The sequence below is a fragment of the Mus caroli genome, unplaced genomic scaffold (assembly GCF_978045245.1).
Source record: "Mus caroli unplaced genomic scaffold, Mus_caroli_1 scaffold_13, whole genome shotgun sequence".
In the NCBI taxonomy this organism is placed as follows: domain Eukaryota; kingdom Metazoa; phylum Chordata; class Mammalia; order Rodentia; family Muridae; genus Mus; species Mus caroli.
Window position 1 is genome coordinate 16,415,365 of NW_028227268.1, and position 21,525 is coordinate 16,436,889.

Below are 21,525 nucleotides of genomic sequence, written 5' to 3' on the forward strand. Positions count from 1 at the left end.
CTCATCACAGGGAATCAAACAGGGATCAAGGTATGTAATTTCAGTACTTAAATAGCAGAGGCAAGAGCATCACAATTTTTTAATTAATTATTTTATTTATTTACATTTCAAATGTCCCACTTTCCAGTCCCCCCTCCACAAGCACACCAACCCATCCCTTTACAATCCCCTTCTCTGAGGCATTAAGCCTCCATATGACCAAGTGCATCCCCTCCCACTGAGGCCAGAAAAGCAGTCCTCTGCTACATATGTAATGGGAACCAGGAACCAGCCTATGTATGCTCTTTGGTCTCTGGAAGCTCTGAGGAGTCTGGTTAGTTGATATTGTTGTTCTTCCTATGGTGTTGCAATCTCCTTCAGCTCCTTTAGTCCTTCCCCTAACTCTTTCTTTTGGTCCAATGGTTGCCTTACAGAAACTTTTCAGTCTCATGAGGTCCCATTTGTCAATTGTTGATCTCAGAGCCTGAACCGTTGGTGTTCTGTTCAGGTAATTTTCCCCTGTATCAATGTGTTCAAGGCTATTTCCCACTTTCCCGTCTATTAGATTCAACATATCTGGTTTTATGTAGAGGTCCTTGAGCCAGTTGGACTTGAGCTTTGTATAAGGAGATAAATATGAATTAATTTGTATTCTTTTACAGACTATCAGTTAGACCAGCACCATTTTTTGAAGCTGCTCCCTTTTTTTCCACTGTATGGTTTTGGCTTCTCTGTCAAAGATCAAGTATATCCATAGGTATGTCGGTTTATTTCTGGGTCTTCAATTTTATTTCATTGATTTACCTGTCTGCCACTGTATCAATACCATGCAGTTTTTATCACTATTGCTCTGCAGTATAGCTTGAGGTCAGGGATGGTGATTCTCCCAGAAGTTCTTTTATTGTTGAGAATTGTTTTCACTATTCCTTGTTTTTGTTATTACATATCAAATTGAGAACTGCTCTTTCTATCTTAAAGAATTGAGGTGGGGTTTTGTTGGGGATTGTATTGAATCTGTAGATTGCTTTTGGTAAGATGGCTGTTTTTTATAAGTTAGTCCTACCCATCCATAAGCATGAGAGCTCTTTCCATCTTCTAAGGTCTTGATTTCTTTCTTCAGGGACTTGAAGTTCTTGCCATATAGACTTTTCACTTGCTTGGTTATAATTACAGCAAGGTATTTTATATTATTTGTGACTATTGTGAAGGGTGTTGTTTCCTTAATTTCTTTCACAGCCCATTTATCCTTTGAGTATAGTAGGAAGGCTATTTGAGTTAATTTTATAGTCAGACACTTTGCTGAAGTTGTTTATCAGCTATAGGAGTTCTCTGGTAGAATTTTTAGGATAGCTTAAGTATACTATCATATCATCTCCAAATAGTGATACCTTGACTTCTTTCTTTCCAATTTGTGTCCCGTTGACCGCTTTTTGTTGTCTAATTGCTCTAGTTAGAGCAACATGATTTTGATACTGGCCCCGGGCTACATAATAAAACCCAGTCTTTAAAAGTTAATTAGTTAATTGATATATGAGGGATTAGGGCAGACAAAACTCCAGGAGGTAATTAGTCAGTGAAAGAAGAACGTGTAAGTGAGAATATATCACAAATTCAGAGAACTATAGGTCCAAAAGATGTTAAAACATGAATATAAAATCTTTGCAAAAGAAAATGATCACTGGAAGTTAATATGGTGTTAGAAGAAAATGTAATTCTAAAATATTGCAAAGTAACCTCCCTCTTGTGCATTTTTTTTTTTTTGGTAATTAAAAACAATTTCTGATAGAATCTTTCAATACAGCCAAGGCTGTAATTGAACACACAATCCTCCTACCTCAGCCCTCCAAATGCTGGAATTACAGGCCCACATTACCATGTCTGGGTTCATGTCCAAGTTGGTACAACTAAGAAGAGATAAGCAACATAGCTTCAGTATCCTCCTAGTAGTAAGCAGGATTTAAATGAAGTCTCTAGATATTTCTAGAGAAAATCATGAGTACTACCTTCTAGAATCTATAAAGTGTTGTCAAATAAGGAAGATGCTAATTTAGTCATATTATTCTAAAAGACAGAACTTGGACTAATGGGTTACAGTAACTAAAAAATGTATTTCATCCATAGAAACCAGAGTGGTTATGACAATCATTCAAGAAACAGGCTCTGCTACAGAAGAGAAACTGTTGAGACAGAGACTGCTGCAATCCTCTTAGACTGCTGTGTAGACTGAATTTCCTCACTGGTACAAAGTACTGAGTGCTGTCTGGAACTTAGTAATAACTCAATAAACACTAACTATAATTGCCATAACTACTTCCATGATTGGTACTTAAAGGTTTAGCTAAAACCTCCCTGTAAAGCCTTTTGGCTTGCTGACTGTGGGGCACATTTGATTTTGTGGTTATCAGGCTAGTTGTTATAAGCTTGCTTGCTATCAATTTTATATCGTTTTCTTCCACTTTTTGCTGTTATGCTCTAAAATTGTGCACTATAGTCTCATAAGTATCATTATTAGTGGCTAATTCAATTTCTTTTGATTTTTTAATGCTGCATATTATTTAATTTCTTTGCTGCTTTCATTTTTATTGTAATTTACCATTCCTCCTGAAGATTCTATTTTCTTAATCTTGTCCAAGAAATAATATCTTTATTAGTCAAGTAATGTTTTTAATTAATTTTATTCACTTTAGCTTTCTATTTTGTTGACAACTCTTCTTCTATTTAGTTTTCCTTGTTTTATCTCCTTGTGTTAAGTGCTTAACTAATTTACTTTAATGACTTTCTTATTTGCCAATAAAGCATTCACGGCAATGACTTTCAACAGTGACCTAATGGGGTACTTCCTAACTTTTAATACACCGCACACTAAACTCCTGAGATTTTAAAAAAGTTTGGTTTCTATTTTTAAATCAAAACTTATTTTAAAAAATTTTAAAACTTGAAAGGAGGAAAAAGAATAATTCCTTATTTTTAGTTGTTAGATTCCATTTTTATTTTCACTTTTACTGAAAGAGATTTTGCTATAACTAATTATATGATAAATACTTAGAAACAGTTCAGTGTTTAAAAAGGCATTTCCCTATACAAAATTCTATACTTAACTAAATGATTAATTGCATTATTCAAGTTCTCCATATTCATTTCCCACTGAGTTATTAATTTTGAGGCATTAGATCTATCTTAAATGTAAAATCATCAATTTTGTAACTCCTTCCATGGGTGTTTTGTTACCAATTCTAAGAAGAGGCAAAGTGACCACACTTTGGTCTTCGTTCTTCTTGAGTTTCATGTGTTTTGCAAATTGTAACTTGGGTATTCTAAGTTTCTGGGCTAATATCCACTTATCAGTGAGTACATATCATGTGAGTTCTGTTGTGATTGGGTTACCTCACTCAGGATGATACCCTCCAGGTCCATCCATTTGTCTAGGAATTTCATAAATTCATTCTTTTTAATAGCTGAGTAGTACTCCATTGTGTAAATGTACCACATTTTCTGTATCCATTCCTCTGTTGAGGGACGAAAGGATAGACCATCTAGAGACTGCTGCACCCAGGGATCCATCCCATAATCAGCCTCCAAACACAGACACCATCACATATGCTAGCAAGATTTTGTTGAAAGGACCCTGATATAGCTGTCTCTTGTGAGGCGATGCCAGTGCCTGGCAAACACAGAAGTGGATGCTCACAGTCAGCTATTGGATGGAATACAGGGCCCCCAATGGAGGAGTTAGAGAAAGTACCCAAGGAGCTAAAGGGGTCTGCAACCCTATAGGTAGAACAACAATATGAACTAACCAGTACCCCCAGAGCTTGTGTCTCTAGCTGCATATGTATCAGAAGATGGCCTACTCGGCCATCATTGGGAAAAGAGGCCCCTTGGTCTTGCAAACTTTATATGCCTCAGTACAGGGGAACACCAGGGCCAAGAAGTGGGAGTGGGTGGGTAGGGGAGTGGAGGGGGGATATGGGGGACTTTTGGGATAGCATTTGAAATGTAAATGAAGAAAATACCTAATTAAAAAATGTTTAAAAAATCATCAATTTTCCTTTTTATCATTAACAATGTTTGCCATAGACAGTGTTTTAAAAAAACATCTTTACAGAGATAAAATTCACATACTGTGAAATTCATATCTCCACTGAAAATAGGCTTTGTATATTCACAGGCTTGAGTAACCATCACCATAATCTATACTTATAACATTTTATCATCCAGAATTAAACTCCCACCCTCAGAACTAACTTCACATACTTGTCCCTTCAGTCCTAGGAAACTGCTAAATGTTCAGTCTCTATTCATGACACTTCATAAGCTAGAATTTTACAAATACTCATATGACCTTTGGTAGCTAGCTTCTTTATTCAGAATGAATTTGAATGGTTCATCCATAGTTCTGACTATTCATGGCACTTCATAGATTAGAATTTCACAAATGATTATATGACCTTCTGTGACTGGCTTATTTTATTTAGAATGAATTTACAAGGTTCATCCATGTTGTGGTGCAGAAAAAGAAATAATTTATTTTTATTGACAAAAAATATGGCTTTAACACGTTCTCTTCCATTCATCAGCTAATGTCATCCATTTGGTTCTAGTTTGCTTTAATAATGCTGACTCCTGAAAACTGAAATTATTTTTAGTGAATGAAGGAACAATTCCCTAACGTTCTTATTTTTAGTATTGAAGGACTAAGTAAATAATCTCTGAAGGGCAAAAAATAGTTCCTGTTTGCTGTTCTTATCACTGAATTAACCTTGGGGTTTATAGCAGGTGAGCCTTCATATTCCAAAGATCTTGAAAAGTGTTTATATATTTATTTCCTCACTTAATGTTATAAAAATGAGAGCATAACAGTTATTGATAGAACTTAGACTACTATGCATACCTATTTCATTTTAAAATTCACTAGGCTGGACTCAGTCAGGCTCATGCCTTTAATCCAAGCAACAGGGAGGTAAAGACAGGAAGATTGGGCATTTATGAGCTTTAGGTTAGTTTGGGATTATAAAAGTCTGCCCTCCTCCTTGACAAAAGAAATTTATAAGACACCTAGAATGCCAATGTTTCTAAAATTCAAAATATGTACTCATATGTTATAGTATGACTGTATCTAGTAAGTTAGACTGTATAGACTAAGATGTGTGTAGACCTTTTATATTTTCAAATTAGGTTTTCAAATTTTTTCTTAGAATGTTTATAAAACATAGCTACATTTCCATATTTATCCAACATAAAAAGAAAACACTATCAGTCAATACTTAGTAGACTATAGGAGGTATCTCTAATAAATCATATTTAATATTCACATCAATTCTAATAAAATTTGCACTCGTACTTCTTGAATTCCAATGTTACCCAAAACTGTAAGGCAAACTGCCAGTGAACACATGTCAGATAATGTAGACTAACGATAAAAGAGCTTTGTAGTGCTTCTTGCAGAATGTCTGTAAAATAAGTAAATGTTTCCATTTTATCTATGACAAAAACAGTATTTTGTCTATATCCAGTATTTCGGATGTTGAAGCTTACCAAAATTAAATTGTTATAACCTACCATCTATACTGCGTTGTTTAATCTATTTGATGACAGTGTCTGAAGATTAAGCATCAAGAAAGTGAAAAGGTCTTTCGAAGTGACTTGAAGGTCTCCTTATAAAAGTCCAGAATACAAAGTTAATACAGATGATAGAAACTCAATTCTCAAATCTCTTAGACACTCCAACAGTTGTGGCTAGCATAACTCCCTACTCTAGGCCAGATACCAACTCACAAGACTTACAGGTTCTCCTCTATTTCTTATTCTTCTATGCTATTATCAATGCTATTATCCTTTTTTCTTTTTTTAACTTAAAAAGCAACTTAAGTACGGCAATTTTTAAATGAATTTAAGCAAGATTACATGGCAAATCTGTTATACCACCTCATAGGTTTTCAATTTCCCACAGGGTAAAAATGATAAACATAAAAAGGACATGAACTAAGCTTATGCTATGATTCTTCCACTTGTGAGTAGTGTCTCTAGCATAATCCAATGCCTGTCTTTATACTTACATATATATCAATTTATAACACATATGGATTCATATGACTGATAAGTAGATTTTATGCACACACTATATATATGTAAATAAGCATACATTTTCAAATTTATTTAAGTTATTCAAGTTTATTTGTAAAATTCAGAAGAATTTGATACATTGAGACAACTGTTTGTATCAATGTTTATAAATACTAGGATAGGTAAGTGACATAAACAAAACAGGAGTGAATCAATACACTCTTAATAGCTGTAGATAAAGAAATACCAAGTCTTTGTGATACAACTAAGACATCTAGGAAGTAGTAATAGAGAAGAACCTGGCACAGTATATCGGGCCAACAGTATATCTCTGTGCACTCTTGCACATCCCTCCCATTATACAGCAATACATAACTAATCAACCGAACAGTGGCTCTTATTCAACTTTTAAGTTTTCTAGTTTCCATTTACCATTTAAACTATTTGACTGTATCTTCTGTCTTTAGAAACACAACAAAAAAGTAAATAATATGCAAATGCATAGAGCAAGTCTTTAACTTCTCTAATGCTCAATTTTCTTGTTGGTAAATGAAGACTACTTGCTAACTGTATTATTTTTGGCAAATTTTCAATTTAGCAAACATGTACCTCTCTGTAACTTAGTTTACTTATTTGAAAAATGAAGATATATATATATGAAACTATACTAGTGAAGCATATGCCACATAGAAGACATTCAATTGAACATTTCTATCACTTTCCATTATTTACTAAAAATATTTCAAAACACATGAAATTTGTTTGTTAATTGATTGGATTTCTCAATGTAATAAAGCTGGCCTGGAACTGACTCTATATACCCTAGACTGGCCACTAATTCAACTTTTTTAATGCTGGGGTTATGTGCGTAATTTACTACATTCAGTTCCTCAAAAATATAAAGCTCCAACTTAACAAACGTGATTTTAAATGATAACCAATGCATTACCATAAGACAAAACTACATCTCCATTTCAGAGAAGAATACAGAGATGGAATAAGTAACTCAGACTTGGAAGACAAACTTAAGCAGTCTTACCACAGAGTCTGTGTCTCAGCTGCTTTTGTTGTATTAACTCTTGTTGGTACTGAACACAGGAATCCATCTGTATGTTTAAAACTACTTTCAAGCTCTAAGCCATTTGTGTCTTTTAAAGTTTTGGCAAACAAGTCAAAATACTAAAAATGGACTTCTTTCTGCAAACATGTCTTCTTACATATACATGTGCTAACTAACTAACTAACTAACTAACTAACATAAAAGTATGTTGGATACAAAAGCTGACCCAAATGACACAAAAAGGTTAATCCTCTGTAGTATCAGATAACAAAAGTACTCAACTTGTTTGAAACTGACTAAAGCTCAGAACAACATGTAAAAGATGGATGAAGAGGGCTGGTGAGACAGCTCAGGGGATAAAGGCACTTGTTGACAAGCCTGATGACCTGAACTCAATTCCTGGGACTCGTGTAGTACAGAGAAGGAACCCATTCCTGCAAGGTTAAGGAACACAGAATGAATGCTCTATTGCTCACACTCTATGCTCCCCACACTTGCTAACATATCCAATTAAAAGTTGAAGGAGATTGTATTTCTTCCCATCCCACTTCTACTTATGATATTACAATCAAAGTAGCCTCCTTACTAGGCAAAACTTTCCAACCTCTGTCTGCCTCTTTAATTCACTTTCTATTCACCTCTCCTTTGACACTGTTAGACAACACTAGGCTCTTCCCCTAGACCTTGCTCCTTACTTTTCTTTCTCCTGTATTATTCCATAAGAAAAAAACCTCCATTTCCACCCCAATTTCTCTGCACAGCTTTCCATACTTCATATCTTCATAATACTTGCTCTATTTAGAATTATATGCTTATCGGTTATTCCCTGACTACCACCAACCCCCATTTAAACAGGGTCTATCTATGTAGCATTGGCTGCCCTGGAACTGTGTAAACCAGGCTGGCCTGGAATGGACAGACATCTGTCTGCCTGTGTTTGTAAAGCCATATCCAGTGGTTATATATTTCTTATCAATATCCCTCACATCTGAAATATAAAAACCTTGAAGCAAGCCCTTGTCTTTTTCACTGCTATGTCTTACTTAGAGTAGTATCTAGCATATAGTCCTAAACAAATTATTTGTTGAATGATTGAGCCTTACAATATATACTGAAAACAGAAAACCAGATGTTAGAAAGCCACAAGAGAAATAAAACAAGCTAACACTATTTATTCTGTTTGATAGGTAGGTAATATAGATACAAGTAATACTTAGAAGTTTAAATGCATGGACATAGATAATGGCCTCATTAAATTTGTGCTTTTGGTTAAGTATCTCTAGAGGGTATTTCCATATTGTCTGTAGTTTTTTTTCCTTTAAATTTTTATTTATTTAAACAAACATAATTAGGAAAAGGGTAAAAGCAATCTATGGACCAAGGGTGCCTTTTAAACTTTGAAATATTTTCATTTATTCCATTTAAAAAGACAGGTTTATCATCTGCCTTACATGGGGGAAATGATCAAAGAAACATGTTTAAGGAACTTTTAAATTATATTTTATTATATGTAAGTATACTGTAGCTGTCTTCAGATACCCCAGAAGAGTCAGATCTCACTATGGATGGTTGTGAGCCACCATGTGGTTGCTGGGATTTGAACTCAGGATCTTTGGAAGAGCACTCGGTGCTCTTAACCACTGAGCCATCTTTCTTGCCCCCAAGGAATTTTTTTAATGAATCATAAATTTTACTTCAAAATGTAAACATCACTAAACATGCATACATGTTAAAACAATAAAATTTACAATTTCATTAATTTTTTCTTTTGCATAGGACATTACAATATAGAATCTATGCCTTATAAAATATATAACAAAGCTTTATCTGAGCAAGCCAAGGCCAGGTTGGGAAACTGTACAACTGTAATACTTCACTGTAGTGATCCAGGAAAGACAGAAGATGGCCTTTGGAAGCATGCTGGGAGCTAGGTTTTTTTAAAGTTCTTATGGAAAAGGAAACTGGAAACCTGATGGAAATGGCCTTGGACCCTTGGATTTTGTCTTGGGGTTTTGGCAAAGGATCCCACAGACGTTCCACCGATGGCTTTTTATCATATGCCTTACATGGGGGAAAATGATCAAGGAACCATTTTCATAAATTTCTTTTAAGAAAACATATTTCCTTCATTCAGAAGTTTTAAAATTCATTCTTAGTCTTTAATGTTTAGGTTGTTTACATTCCTCAGTAAGTAAAACTTTATGAGACATTCCATACATTTAAAATTAAAATTGGGTGGTTTATACATGTTGTTAGTCAGCTATACCCCATCTTACTGTACCATGACATCACCTCTGAAATAGTGAATTACTGTCTTTGTTATTAAACGAATTTATATTTTAACAAAGATAGCTATTTAAACTGATAATGAAATTGGTATAAGCCAATCAGGTAGGTACCACAAAAACACATGCAATCTAACTTACTTCACAGAAATGAGAACTTTCCCCACTGGATGTGGAAAATGAAACAAACACACAGATTTTGCATTTTGTGTTTTTATTAATGACACCTTTAACTGCAAAAACGAGATGATTTCTAAGTAAACAAAGTATATTCTTGTCACAACATGTTAAAATTGATTATAATTTTAGACTTTGGAAAGGAAGTAGTATTTTAGGTTACTGTGTTATTATGCTTATCTAATGACCCAAGTCAATACTTTGACTCACTCAAGTTACCTTAAAATGCCTAAAACACAATCAGCAACGTAAAGAAGTCAAATCTTACACTTTATGAAACTACTGAATGTGAAATACTGTACTTTGGTGAAAATTATAAACATTAAGTAGTTCATTCTATTTATAAGAGTCAAAAAAGTCTTATTTCACTCTCTTCCTTCTTTTCTTTTAAACATGGACATGACAACCAAATTTCCTACTTTAGCTCAAAGGCACAGAGGAAACAACCGATATCTCCTTGATTTCATCCTTTATGCACTCCAATCCATCAATTCCATCAACGGACATCTATTAGAAGATGCTGCCTAAAATGCCACAGTGAAAGTCATCATTTTGTATGATGTTTTAAGAATATACTGATAAGGTCAGAAGAATCTAACTGTGTAACCCAGGCTTTTGTATCTTCACATGGAAATATTCTTCAGTTATCTCTCACAATTTCTTCCCTGAAAATGTTGAGAACAAAAGTCCACTTAATAAGGACCTACACCTAACCTACACTTAACATGATCACCTAACATGAACAGAACGAGCAATACAGATTTTGAGATGTATTTAAAGTCAGTGCCATAACAATTTATGAATCACAGTAAATATCCCAAGGAGTAGTAATGGTCTATAAAGAGAAAACATCCAAGTCAGATTTGAACACTAGAGATGAAATCTAGAAATCATGATTTCAAACAAAAACATGGCTCAGGTCTACACATTTGCTGAACTGTTACGCTCTAAAACAATGAAAATTCCAATGTCTCCATCTGTTACCGTGACAGGAACAGGCTGGTGAGTGAAGTCAGAACATCAGTGTATCCTGGCAGAACTAAGGACTTCCTGAAAATCTAGAAAGCCTGTCCACAACAGATGGGTCACTTAGAGATGAGTACACCGATCTGCCAACCTGAGTGCAGCTCTAATTCGCTCAATGAAAATCAGCAGGAGCCCCACTTTCTAAGTCTTCTGGCAGTGAGAAGGCCAAAGGGGAGGTAATCCGAAGATGCACAAACACACATCTAACGTGACCTAAAGTGTCACACTCTCAGGTTTCCTGTCAAACATACTAAATTCAGGTAAATTCCTTACCAGTTAACTTCTTCACAGGTTGGAGCCGAACACTGATAGACTGATGTGTGAGTAAGGGGGAGGATGGAAGAGAGCGAGACATGCCCTCCATAATCCGAATGTGCTGCATACCTTCACTCACTGGAAGTGGTGGGACAGCGTAGTCTGGCTCAAAAGCACAATCGCTTTCTGTGGAGATGCCACCTGGTAATAGGAAAGAAGAGTGCAATAGATGATAAGGATGGTTCAGAACAGCATATAACACACACACACATATACACACACACACACACACATATACATACACACACATATACACACATTTGTTTATTTAGTGAGAGGGAGAGATGGATGGATGGAGGAAAGAAAAATAAAGGAAGGAAAAAGAAAGCAAGGAAGAAGAAAAACAGGAAGGAAGGAAGGAAGGAAGGAAGGAAGGAAGGAAGGAAGGAAGGAAGGAAGGAAGGAAGGAAGGAAGGAAAGAAGAAAAGAAAGAAGGCAGAGAGACTGGATCTTACAACTATAACTCCCATAAAATTAAATAAAGACAATAGCAGGTTGCTAGGACCACAAAAACAAGACCTATCACAACATGTCTTAAACTATTTATACAAATTTGCTATACATAGAAAAAATTTACATATACAGTATTTGGTCATTAATTAACCGTAACACATATACATTGAAGATGAATCAGAAAAACCATAAAAGCTGGGGCTATAACTCCATGACCAGACTCCTTGCCTCACATTCTCGAGGCCCTAGGTTCAATTTTTAGTATTGAGTAAATAAGTAAATAAATAGTGTGTGTGGTGGGGGGGAGAGAGGGAGAGAGGGAGAGAACAAACAAGGGAGAAAAAGCCAAATAAAGCAAATATAATCTGACAGAAAATACAATGTGTTCATCAACAAGGTACAACATTTAAAGGAGTAGGCTTAGTATGTTAAGAAACCAAAAGTTTAGAATTTTAGAGTATTAAAGGAATTAAAATTTAGATGGCTTTGAAGGCAAATTTACATAGACAAGATAACTAGAAAATATTAGGATGATAACTAAAGAGTCGAAAGAACAGAAGTGTAGGCCAATGAGAAGGCTCAGCAAATACAGGTACTTCCCACTAAGTCTGACCTCCTGAGCTACCCCAGGACCTACATGATGAAAGATCAGAACCAACTCCTACAAGCTAGCCTCTGACCACCAGATGTACACTGTGGGTATGCGGTTACCCACACATACTTAAAAAAGTGTTTGGTTTTTTTTTAATGCAAAAAGTGTATTTTCTTTTAAAAGAGTAACTTTACAAAATTGGGAATGTGTTCTTGAATAAATAGTACCAAAGCATGAGCAAGAGAAAAGTGAATAAACTGTATTTTATTTAAAACCAAACCAAACAAAAAAAAAAACCACTTTGGGTTGCAAAGAACACTATTTAAAAAATGAAAATACGGGGATTCGGGGGTAGGGAGGAGGTATGGGATATGGAATAGTCAGAGGGTGGATGGGGGGTATAAAATATGGAGTGTAAAAAATAAATTAATAAAAATTTTTCAAGAAAAAATGAAAATACAATTCTCACAATGGAAAAATATTTGCAAATATTTTTGATGAGTCTAGGGTTTATAATATATAAAGAACTCTTACAACCCAACAACAAAAAGACACACACACAATTAAAATTGGGCAAAGGACTTAAGCAAATATTTATAAAGGACTCATAAATTCCCCCTTTGCATTTGAAAATATGCTGAACAATCCTTCTATAAAAGTAAATCAAAGTCAAATGAGACCCTTCTTTATAGCCACTAAGATAGAGGAGGCTTTTAAGAACAAAGAAAAGAATAAATGGATACTTTTAAAATGACAGGCTAGAGAGAAGGCTCAGCAGGTAAGAATGTTTGTTGCCAAATCTGATGACCTGAGCTCAATTCCCAGAACCCACACGGTGGAAAGAAAAAACTCACTCTTGCAAGTTGTCCTCTGATCTTGATATGGGTATGTGTGTTGCATGGTATGTGAATTGTATCTGTGTGCTATGGTATGTGAATTGTACATGTGTGCTATGGTATGTGAACTTTATGTGTGTGCTATGGTTTGTGAATTGTAGTTCAATAAAGAATGACACTTCTAACCATATAATTTTTTAGTTCAGAACCTTAGAAATCATTGCTAATTTTTTTTCTCTTACCAACCCTTTGGACATATACTTCTGAAGATTACCAATCCAAATAACCCTAAACAACTGTTAAGTGTATAGAAAAATGAAACTATCATATAACGACAGGGGTGAGATATGGTGTAGCTTCTGTGTGAAACAGGTGGTTCATCCAAAAGTTAAACACAGAATCACAATATGACTCAGTTTGTTCTTTCATGTATACAGCCAAAAGCACTGAACACAGGTTTACAACCAACACTTCAACATGAATATTTGCAGTACCATTATTCATAATAGCCCAAAGTAGAAACAACCCAAGTGTCATAGCCTGAAAAAATGTGATATATATACATATATATATGTATATATAATATTTCAATAAATTAAATATTTTGCTGTCAAAGGGATGATGGTCTGACATATGACATACAGTTCAAAAAGTCTTGAAGCTTTGAAAGAAGTCACAGTCACATACAATATGATTCTGCTTATATGTAGATGCTCTGGAGAGATGAATCCAATCTGGTTTTCAGATCATCCCAGGAAAGGGAAGGGTCAGCTGCTCAAAGGGCCTGGTGTTTTCTTTTGGGATGATGGATAAGAGAGCAGTGATGTTCGTATAGCACAGTGAATATGCTAAGAGCCAATGGAATACTTGGGAATGTTGAGTTTAATGATTTGTGAACTGTAGTTCAGTGAAGAATGACATGGGCATTTATCTCTAACCACATATTTTTTTCAGTTCAGAAACCTATAAATCATCTCTCAATTCTTCCTTTATCAATCTTTGCAACACATGACTAACAGTTCTGCAGATTACCAATCTAAAATGTATTCCAAAATTCCATTTTCTGTCCACTCTCCTACCACTACCTTAGTTCTGATCATTACTAATGTGCCACCAATATTCAGGAGGCAGAAATATAGAATTTATTAGTTATCATTGGATTTTAGAACTTCTACCAGCATCTTGAAACTTTATTAACAGTCTCTGATCACTGTGTTTAGTATGTTCTATTTTCCCTCTCCCTGCCCCTGCCTGATCAGATGAACAATGCATCTCATAGACCTATCTTTTCAAGTCTGTTTATCTAATCACTGGGCTTTCAAAACATCTGAAATTGATTTATTCAAAATTATATTATTTAACAGATTTGTAATCAAAGAGATATTCCATTATGGTAATTTACAAATGAGTCCTTTGGTGATCACAACCAGCACTAGAGTTTTTATGAAGGAATGTATTCAATGCTGCATCTCATTTAGTGAAGTACTAGCTCTCACGATGTCCCACTGCTAAAAATGAGCTGGCAGTTTTAGGATCTGACAATCCTTAAGGAGTCATAGTGCAATTAGTCCAGTTTGGATGTCCTAGTTCATTCCTCTGGTTAGAAACATTTTCCTTTTATCTTCTTTGTCCTATAAAATTATGCTTGAACTCAGCTGATGCTACAAACAAAATCTAAAAATGTATGCTTCAAGTAAAATATTGGTGAATATTAACAGAATTAGGTTGCCTAATAACTTTTCTTAGAAAACTAGCAATCTCAGAAATTCAGCGGAAAAGCAACTTATTTTATTCTTATTAACCTGCAGTTTGACTGTGGAACAGCTGGTGTATGTTGATCTCTATAGTACTAGGCTAGTCAGCAGATATCAGGTTCAGTACCCCATCAATGTGTCATTAATGGAGAGCCTAGTCACTGAAGGGCAAGTGAAAACACAGCATGCTACGGCTTTTCTATTAGGGAACTGCAGATTGAGCTCTGCAAAAAAGAGTGAGACCAAATAGTGTATCACACATGGAGGTTGGAGCAGACAGGGAAAGTCTCATCATCACTTGTATCACACTGTATCACTTGGTGCCCTACTTTTGTATTTTGTACTAAGGTGGGAGGATGGGGTGGAGACAGGGAAGAACACACTGCTTTGGTTTGACTCTTTTATGCATTACTTGGAGCCTAGAGCACATTAGGTTTCAATACAACTACTATCCAGGCCTTTCCCACACCCAGGTATCATACTGGCAGAGGCCTCTGGTACAAGGGAGCAATCAATCAGGTGATCCACAGGCTTATAGTGAGAGTAAGCTGAAAGTAGTTCCTACACTGGCTGTGTTGCTGGGCTTGCATATGCAGAACAACAGACAAGTACTCAACCTGTCAGAGGTCTTAGCAACTGACAGGCTCCAACTGGTTATGCATGGTGAAGCTCAGTCTACAAACTGCCATTTTTGCTCTAACCTGCTGAGAAAACAGAAACAAAACCACTATCTTGTAATTCACTCCCTTGATGAGGTGGCAGAAAAGCATCTCCATCAGCCACTTAATATTCATCTATTTGACTTGTTTGGCTTTATCTGGATTATTTTGCTTTGCTCATTAATTGTGCTAATATTTTGTTTCCTCTCAGCATTATCTCTCATGTTTTTATCCCAGTCTTCTTTCCTACTTTTGCCTTTTCTCTCCTTTTTCCTTTCTCTGCCCCTTAGTTTGCATTACTATTACTTGCTAATACGTTTGCCTTTGGTAACTTTTAAATCCTTAATTTTTCACACAAGTGCCAGGGGCCTGCCCAGCCTTTAGGGAATGGTTCTGGGTGGGGCACTTCATCAGACAAAGGCCAAAGACTGAGGATCCCTGGCCTTATAATATTACTATCTGTGCTTTAAAAAATGCTGGTGCCTCCCTCTCTCTGCCCCCTCAGAATTTAAAACATTCATAAACACCTGAGTAAAGGGGTAAAATTTGAAATCCCTATAATCAAATGAAAACGAAATGCCAGGTACCAATATCTGTGGGTTGTTGTGAAGACATTCTAAAAGGATGTATGAGTTATCTACATTTAAAAAGTCAGTGATATCAAATAAATAGCCTAATGATATATAAAGTCTTAGCTAGCCAATCAAAAATTATTACAGTAGGTGAAATATAGAATTAATATCAGAGCTGAAATCAATGAAACTAAACTTTACTATAAAGAACAGTATAAAGGATCAACAAAAAAAGCTAATTCGTTAAAAGGATAAGAAATATTGATAAACCTAATGACAGCTAAACATAACAAACAGAAGAATGAATAACAACAGACAGTGCTAAGAGCCAGAGGATCATTATGGGATATTTTAAATTCTTACATAGTCCAAAAACTTGCAAAAATCTTTTTAAAAAATGGAACATGTGATACAGATGATATGCCAAACAGATCAAACCTCATTAAGATAAAAACAGTAACTAAACATCTCTCAAGAAAGAGAGAGATCCTGGAACAGACACTGATGAATTTTAGCAGACCTTTAAGAACATTGGGACTCCATTAAATTGAAATGGGAATACTTCTAAGATCAGTTTACAAATCTAGCACTACCCTAATGCCAAAAGCACATATAGAGTAGGATGTAGTGGCTCACACCTATAATCTCAGCCCTTGGGAGAGTAAGACAGGAGCAATGCCATGCCATGATTTTAAAGCCATTCTGGGCTAACAGTAAGTTTCAGATCTATGTGAATGAAAGAATGAGATCCTATCATACGCTCTGCTTCCCCAGCCCCCTCCCCACCCCTGCCAAAAGAAAGATACAACCTAGAAGAAACTGTAACTAAGCTGTTGAATGAACAAAAGAGAAAAATATAGCCAAAAAAGAAAACTGTAACCTCTTGAATCTTCAACAAAATACTAGTATCCTAAAATCAGTAAAACACTGGAAAGATCACACACCATGATCAAATTGGTTATGTTCAAGTACTGCATGAAAGATTCAACTTATGCAAGTCAGTAAATGTAACACAGTCATAATTAGAATCCTGGACAAAGTCACAAGAAAATCTAAACAGATGCAGAAAAAAAAATCCCTTTAGGTTTAAACATTCCTTTATGACAAAAGTTCAGATGAGCTAGCTATAAAACAATAATGGCTGTTCAAGACAGATGTTTATAGACAACATGAAACTGACTGAAGAATAGAAACTACTTTATTTAAGAACACAGTAAGATGTCCGCTCTCTATTCTTATTCATATAGTACTTTATTCTTGGATAGAACAAAAGGCAAGAGATAGATATAAAGGTGATAGAAATTTTAAAAAGAGGTGAAATTATGCTTATTTATAGACAATGCCATCATTTGTTGGTTTTTTCCTTCCTTTCCTTTCCTTTCTCCTTTCCTTTCCTCTTTCCTTTCCTTTCCTCTTTCCTTTCCTTTCCTCTTTCCTTTCCTTTCCTTTTCTTTTCTCTTCTTTTCTTTTTTTGAGACAGGGTTTCTCTGTATAACTCTGGCTCTCCTGGAACTCACTCTGTAGACCAGGCTGGCCTCAAACTCAGAAATCCGCCTGCCTCTGCCTTCCAAGTGTTGGGATCAAAGGCTTGCGCCACCACTGCCCGGCACCATTCTTAACTTAAAGGCTCATCTAGAACATTCTTAGATCTTATACATTTTTAGCTAAGTAGGAAAACAAAAACAGTATATGAAAATAAGTAGTTTCTGTATATACTAATATGCAATGCTCTAAAATTTAAGTCAGAAAACAATCCACTCAGAATAGCCACAAAACAATATACAGTAACAAAAAAACCTAGCCATAAATGTAAAAATATTAAAGACCCCTCTATAATGAAAACTATAAATTACTTAAGAAAGAAACTGAAGAAGATACAAGAAGATAGAAAGGTATCTCAAGTAAAAGAATGAGCATAATATTGTTAAAATGGCTTAGAGTACCAAAAGGCTATAGATAGATTCAGTGCAATTGCCATCAGAATATCAATGATAGTCTTCATATAAATGGGGGGCTACAATAGAAATAATCACATGGAACTACAAACACCTCAGAGAATTAAAATAATTCTGCACAAAAAGAAAAAGAAAAATTACATGACACTGGCACAAATTCATACTCAAACCAAAGAGAGACTCAGAAATAACCTCACAGTTACAACCATCTAATTCTTTTTTTTTTTTTTTTTTTTTGGTTTTTCAAGACAGGGTTTCTCTGTATAGCTCTGGCTGTCCTGGAACTCACTTTGTAGACCAGGCTGGTCTTGAGCTCAGAAATCTGCCTGCCTCTGCCTCCTGAGTGCTGGGATCAAAGGCGTGCGCCACCACGCCCAGCCAACCATCTAATTCTTTACAAAGCAGTCAAAAACTCATGACGACAAAAAGAAGCCTCTTAACAAATGATGCTGGGAAAGCTATGTATATGCAAAAGACTGACATTAAATTCCCTTCTCTTACTCTGTATAAATTAAATTTAAAAGTGGATCAAAAATTGTAATATAACACACAAAACTTTGAGACTACTTAACTAGGAAAAAACATTTCATGATATGAGCACAAACTTTCAAAATCAGACTCTGGTAGCTCAGGAAATAACAGCAGGAACTAAAGAATGAGATTTGTAACACTGTAAAGTTTCTGCACAACAAAGCAAACAATTAAAGACAAGAAGTGGAGATATCTTTGTTAGCTATTCATCCTACAAAAGACTAATATGAAGAATTTCATAAAAACTCAGAAATTAAACACTACAAGAGAATAAATATCCATCAACAAAATGAATGAATGCCCAGTCCTACATGAAATGAAATAGGAAATGTGTTAAAATGCTCAGCATCTTCAGCCATCAGGGAAATGGAGAGTCAGAATGACAGTCATCAACTGTCAATATAGCGGTGCTTGAAAAGACAATGCTGCCAGGCGGTGGTGGTGCACGCCTTTAATCCCAGCACTTGGGAGGCAGAGGCAGGTGGATTTCTGAGTTCGAGGCCAGCCTGGTCTACAGAGTGAGTTCCAGGACAGCCAGGGCTACACAGAGAAACCCTGCCTCAGAGAAAAAAAAAAAAAAGGAGAAGACAATGCTAACAAATGTTTACACTGAATGGTGCCTGGTCAATCTTAGCGATGCCCTCAATGCATTGGTTTTTTATCATCCCCCTGCAAAGCACTTGCTATGTTGGTGGCACTAACTTCCAGACCACCTCCCAATTCTACCAGAGAACTCTTAAACCTGATAAACAACTTCAGTGCAGTAGCTGGATATAAAGTTATCTCAAACAAATCAGTGGCCTTTCTCTACACAAAGGATAAACACGATGAGAAAGAAATTAGGGAAACAACACCCTTCACAATAGTCACAAAAATATATATAATACCTTGGTGTGACTCTAACTAAGGAAGTAAAAGATCTGTATGACAAGAACTTCAAGTCTCTGAAGAAAGAAACTGAAGATCTCAGAAGATGGGAAGATCTCCCATGCTCATAGATTGGCAGGATTAATATAGTCAAAATGGCTATCTTGCCAAAAGCAATCTACAGACTCAATGCAATCCCCATCAAAATTCCAACTCCATTCTTCACTCAGTTAGAAAGGGCAATTTGCAAATTCATCTGGAATAACAAAAAACTTAGGATAGCAAAAACTATTCTCAACAATAAAAGAACCTCTGGTGGAATCACCATGCTTGACCTTAAGCTGTACTACAGAGCAATTGTGATAAAAACTGCAGGATACTGGTACAGCAACAGACAGGTAGATCAGTGGAATAGAATGGAACCCCAGAATGAACCCACACACCTATGGTTACTTGGTCTTTGACAAGGGAACTAAAACCATCCAGTGGAAAGAAGACAGCATTTTCAACAAATGGTGCTGGCACAACTGGCAGTTATCATGTAGAAGAATGCAAATTGATCAATTCTTATCTCCTGTACAAAGCTCAAGTCTAAGTGGATCAAAGAACTCCACATAAAAACAGAGACACTGAAATTTATAGAGGAGAAAGTGGGGAAAAGCCTTGAAGATATGGACACAGGGGGAAATTCCTGAATAGAACAGCAATGGCTTGTGCTGTAAAATCAAGAATTGACAAATGGGACCTCATAAAATTGCAAAGCTTCTGTAAGGCAAAAGACACTGTCAATAAGACAAAAAAGGCCACCAACAGAGTGGGAAAGGATTTTTACCAATCCTAAATTTGATAGGGGATTAATAGCCAATATATACAAAGAGCTCAAGAAGCTGGACTCCAGAAATTCAAATAACCCCATTAGAAAATGGGTTACAGAGATAAAAAAAGAATTCTCACCTGAGGAATACCGAAAAATGAGGAACACCTGAAAAAATGTTCAATATCCTTAATCATCAGGGAAATGCAAATCAAAACAACCCTGAGATTCTACCTCACACCAGTCAGAATGGCTAAAATAAAAAATTCAGGTGGCAACACTTGAAATGTTCTCCTTTTCTGAAAAAAATGCACATTTTTCAAATTGTTGAGGTGGTTGTTGCTCTCATAATCCTTACTTCAAACCTGGCTAAAAGCAGCCAGTGATATCTACACACCCTAAATACTATGCTATCTTGAAATTCCCTCTACCAAATTAGTCAATTGCTTTGAATTTACTCTTAATACAAAGTTCTGGCACACACAAAGTTAGCCAAATTCGTTACTAGAATATGTACACAAATGCCCTTTAGTTTGATTTTCAATAGACTCTTTCTTCTTTCTCACCTGCTACTTCATGAATCTGCCCTTCAGTAACTATATTATTATTGATGTTCTGGTTTCCTAAGGCCCTGCTAGAATCCCTAGTTAAGCTCTGATAACAATTTGCTAGACTTTCAAACTTGGCAAATTCTTCCTGCAAATCAGTTCCTGGGCTTAAGAACCACACAATTAGGTACAATCATAAGAACAACCCCCACATTTTTGGTACCAATTTTCTGTATAGGTTATTCTTGTAACAACTTAAAGGGGAAGATTCTGGGGGGACACTCATGGTTTCAAAGGGTCCACATAGCTGTTAGGCCTCACACAGTTGGCAGAACATCATGGCTGCGGGGAGTGCATGGTAGAGGCTACCTGTATTACCTCATGGCTGACAAGAAGCAAAAACTGAAGAAGTAACTGGAGGCTAGGTCACCTTCCAAAGGTTCTTGCCGAGTGACCTATTTCCTAAACTAGTCCCCATTCCTTAAAATTTCTAGAACCCCAAAGCAGGATTACCAGCTAGAGATCAAGTATTCAAACTATATATTCGAACTATAACAGCTGTCAAGAGAAATTTAAAAATCTAGAAGGAGAGATATATCATATTCATGGGTCTAAAGATTCTAAATTATTATGTCAATTCTTCTCAAAGTGATTTATAGTTAGGAAGCACTACAAATTCTGACTATCAGACTATCAGAATTTGTTTGTTTGTTTTTGCTTTTTGTTTTTTTGAGACAGGTTTTCTCTGTATAGCCCTGGTGGTCCTGGAACTCACTTTGTAGACCAGGCTGGCCCGGAACTCAGAAATCCACCTGCCTCTGCCTCCAGAGTGCTGGGATTAAAGGCGTGCATCACCACACACGGCTGACTATCAGAATTTTTTAAAATTTATTTATTTATTATTATATGTAAGTACACTGTAGCTGTCTTCAGACACTCCAGAAGAGGGCGTCAGATCTCATTACAGATGGTTGTAAGCCACCATGTGGTTGCTGGGATTTGAACTCAGGACCTTCGGAAGAGCAGTCAGTGCTCTTAC

At 35.9% G+C, this 21,525-nt stretch overlaps 1 protein-coding gene across 7 annotated transcripts in view; it reads right to left on the bottom strand.

Moving 5' to 3' along the window:
* The window catches only part of Tanc2 (tetratricopeptide repeat, ankyrin repeat and coiled-coil containing 2), a 335,376-nt gene that overhangs the window by 215,454 nt on the left and 98,397 nt on the right, over positions 1-21,525 (bottom strand). For 4 of the 7 annotated variants that reach the window (XM_029484218.2, XM_029484220.2, XM_029484219.2 and 1 more), the window contains one exon: positions 10,864-11,046. In XM_029484218.2, the coding sequence (XP_029340078.1) occupies positions 10,864-11,046 (183 nt within the window). The remainder of the gene's footprint in view (positions 1-10,863; positions 11,047-21,525) is intronic. The other 3 variants (XM_029484221.2, XM_029484223.2, XM_029484222.2) reach the window with 1 other exon arrangement.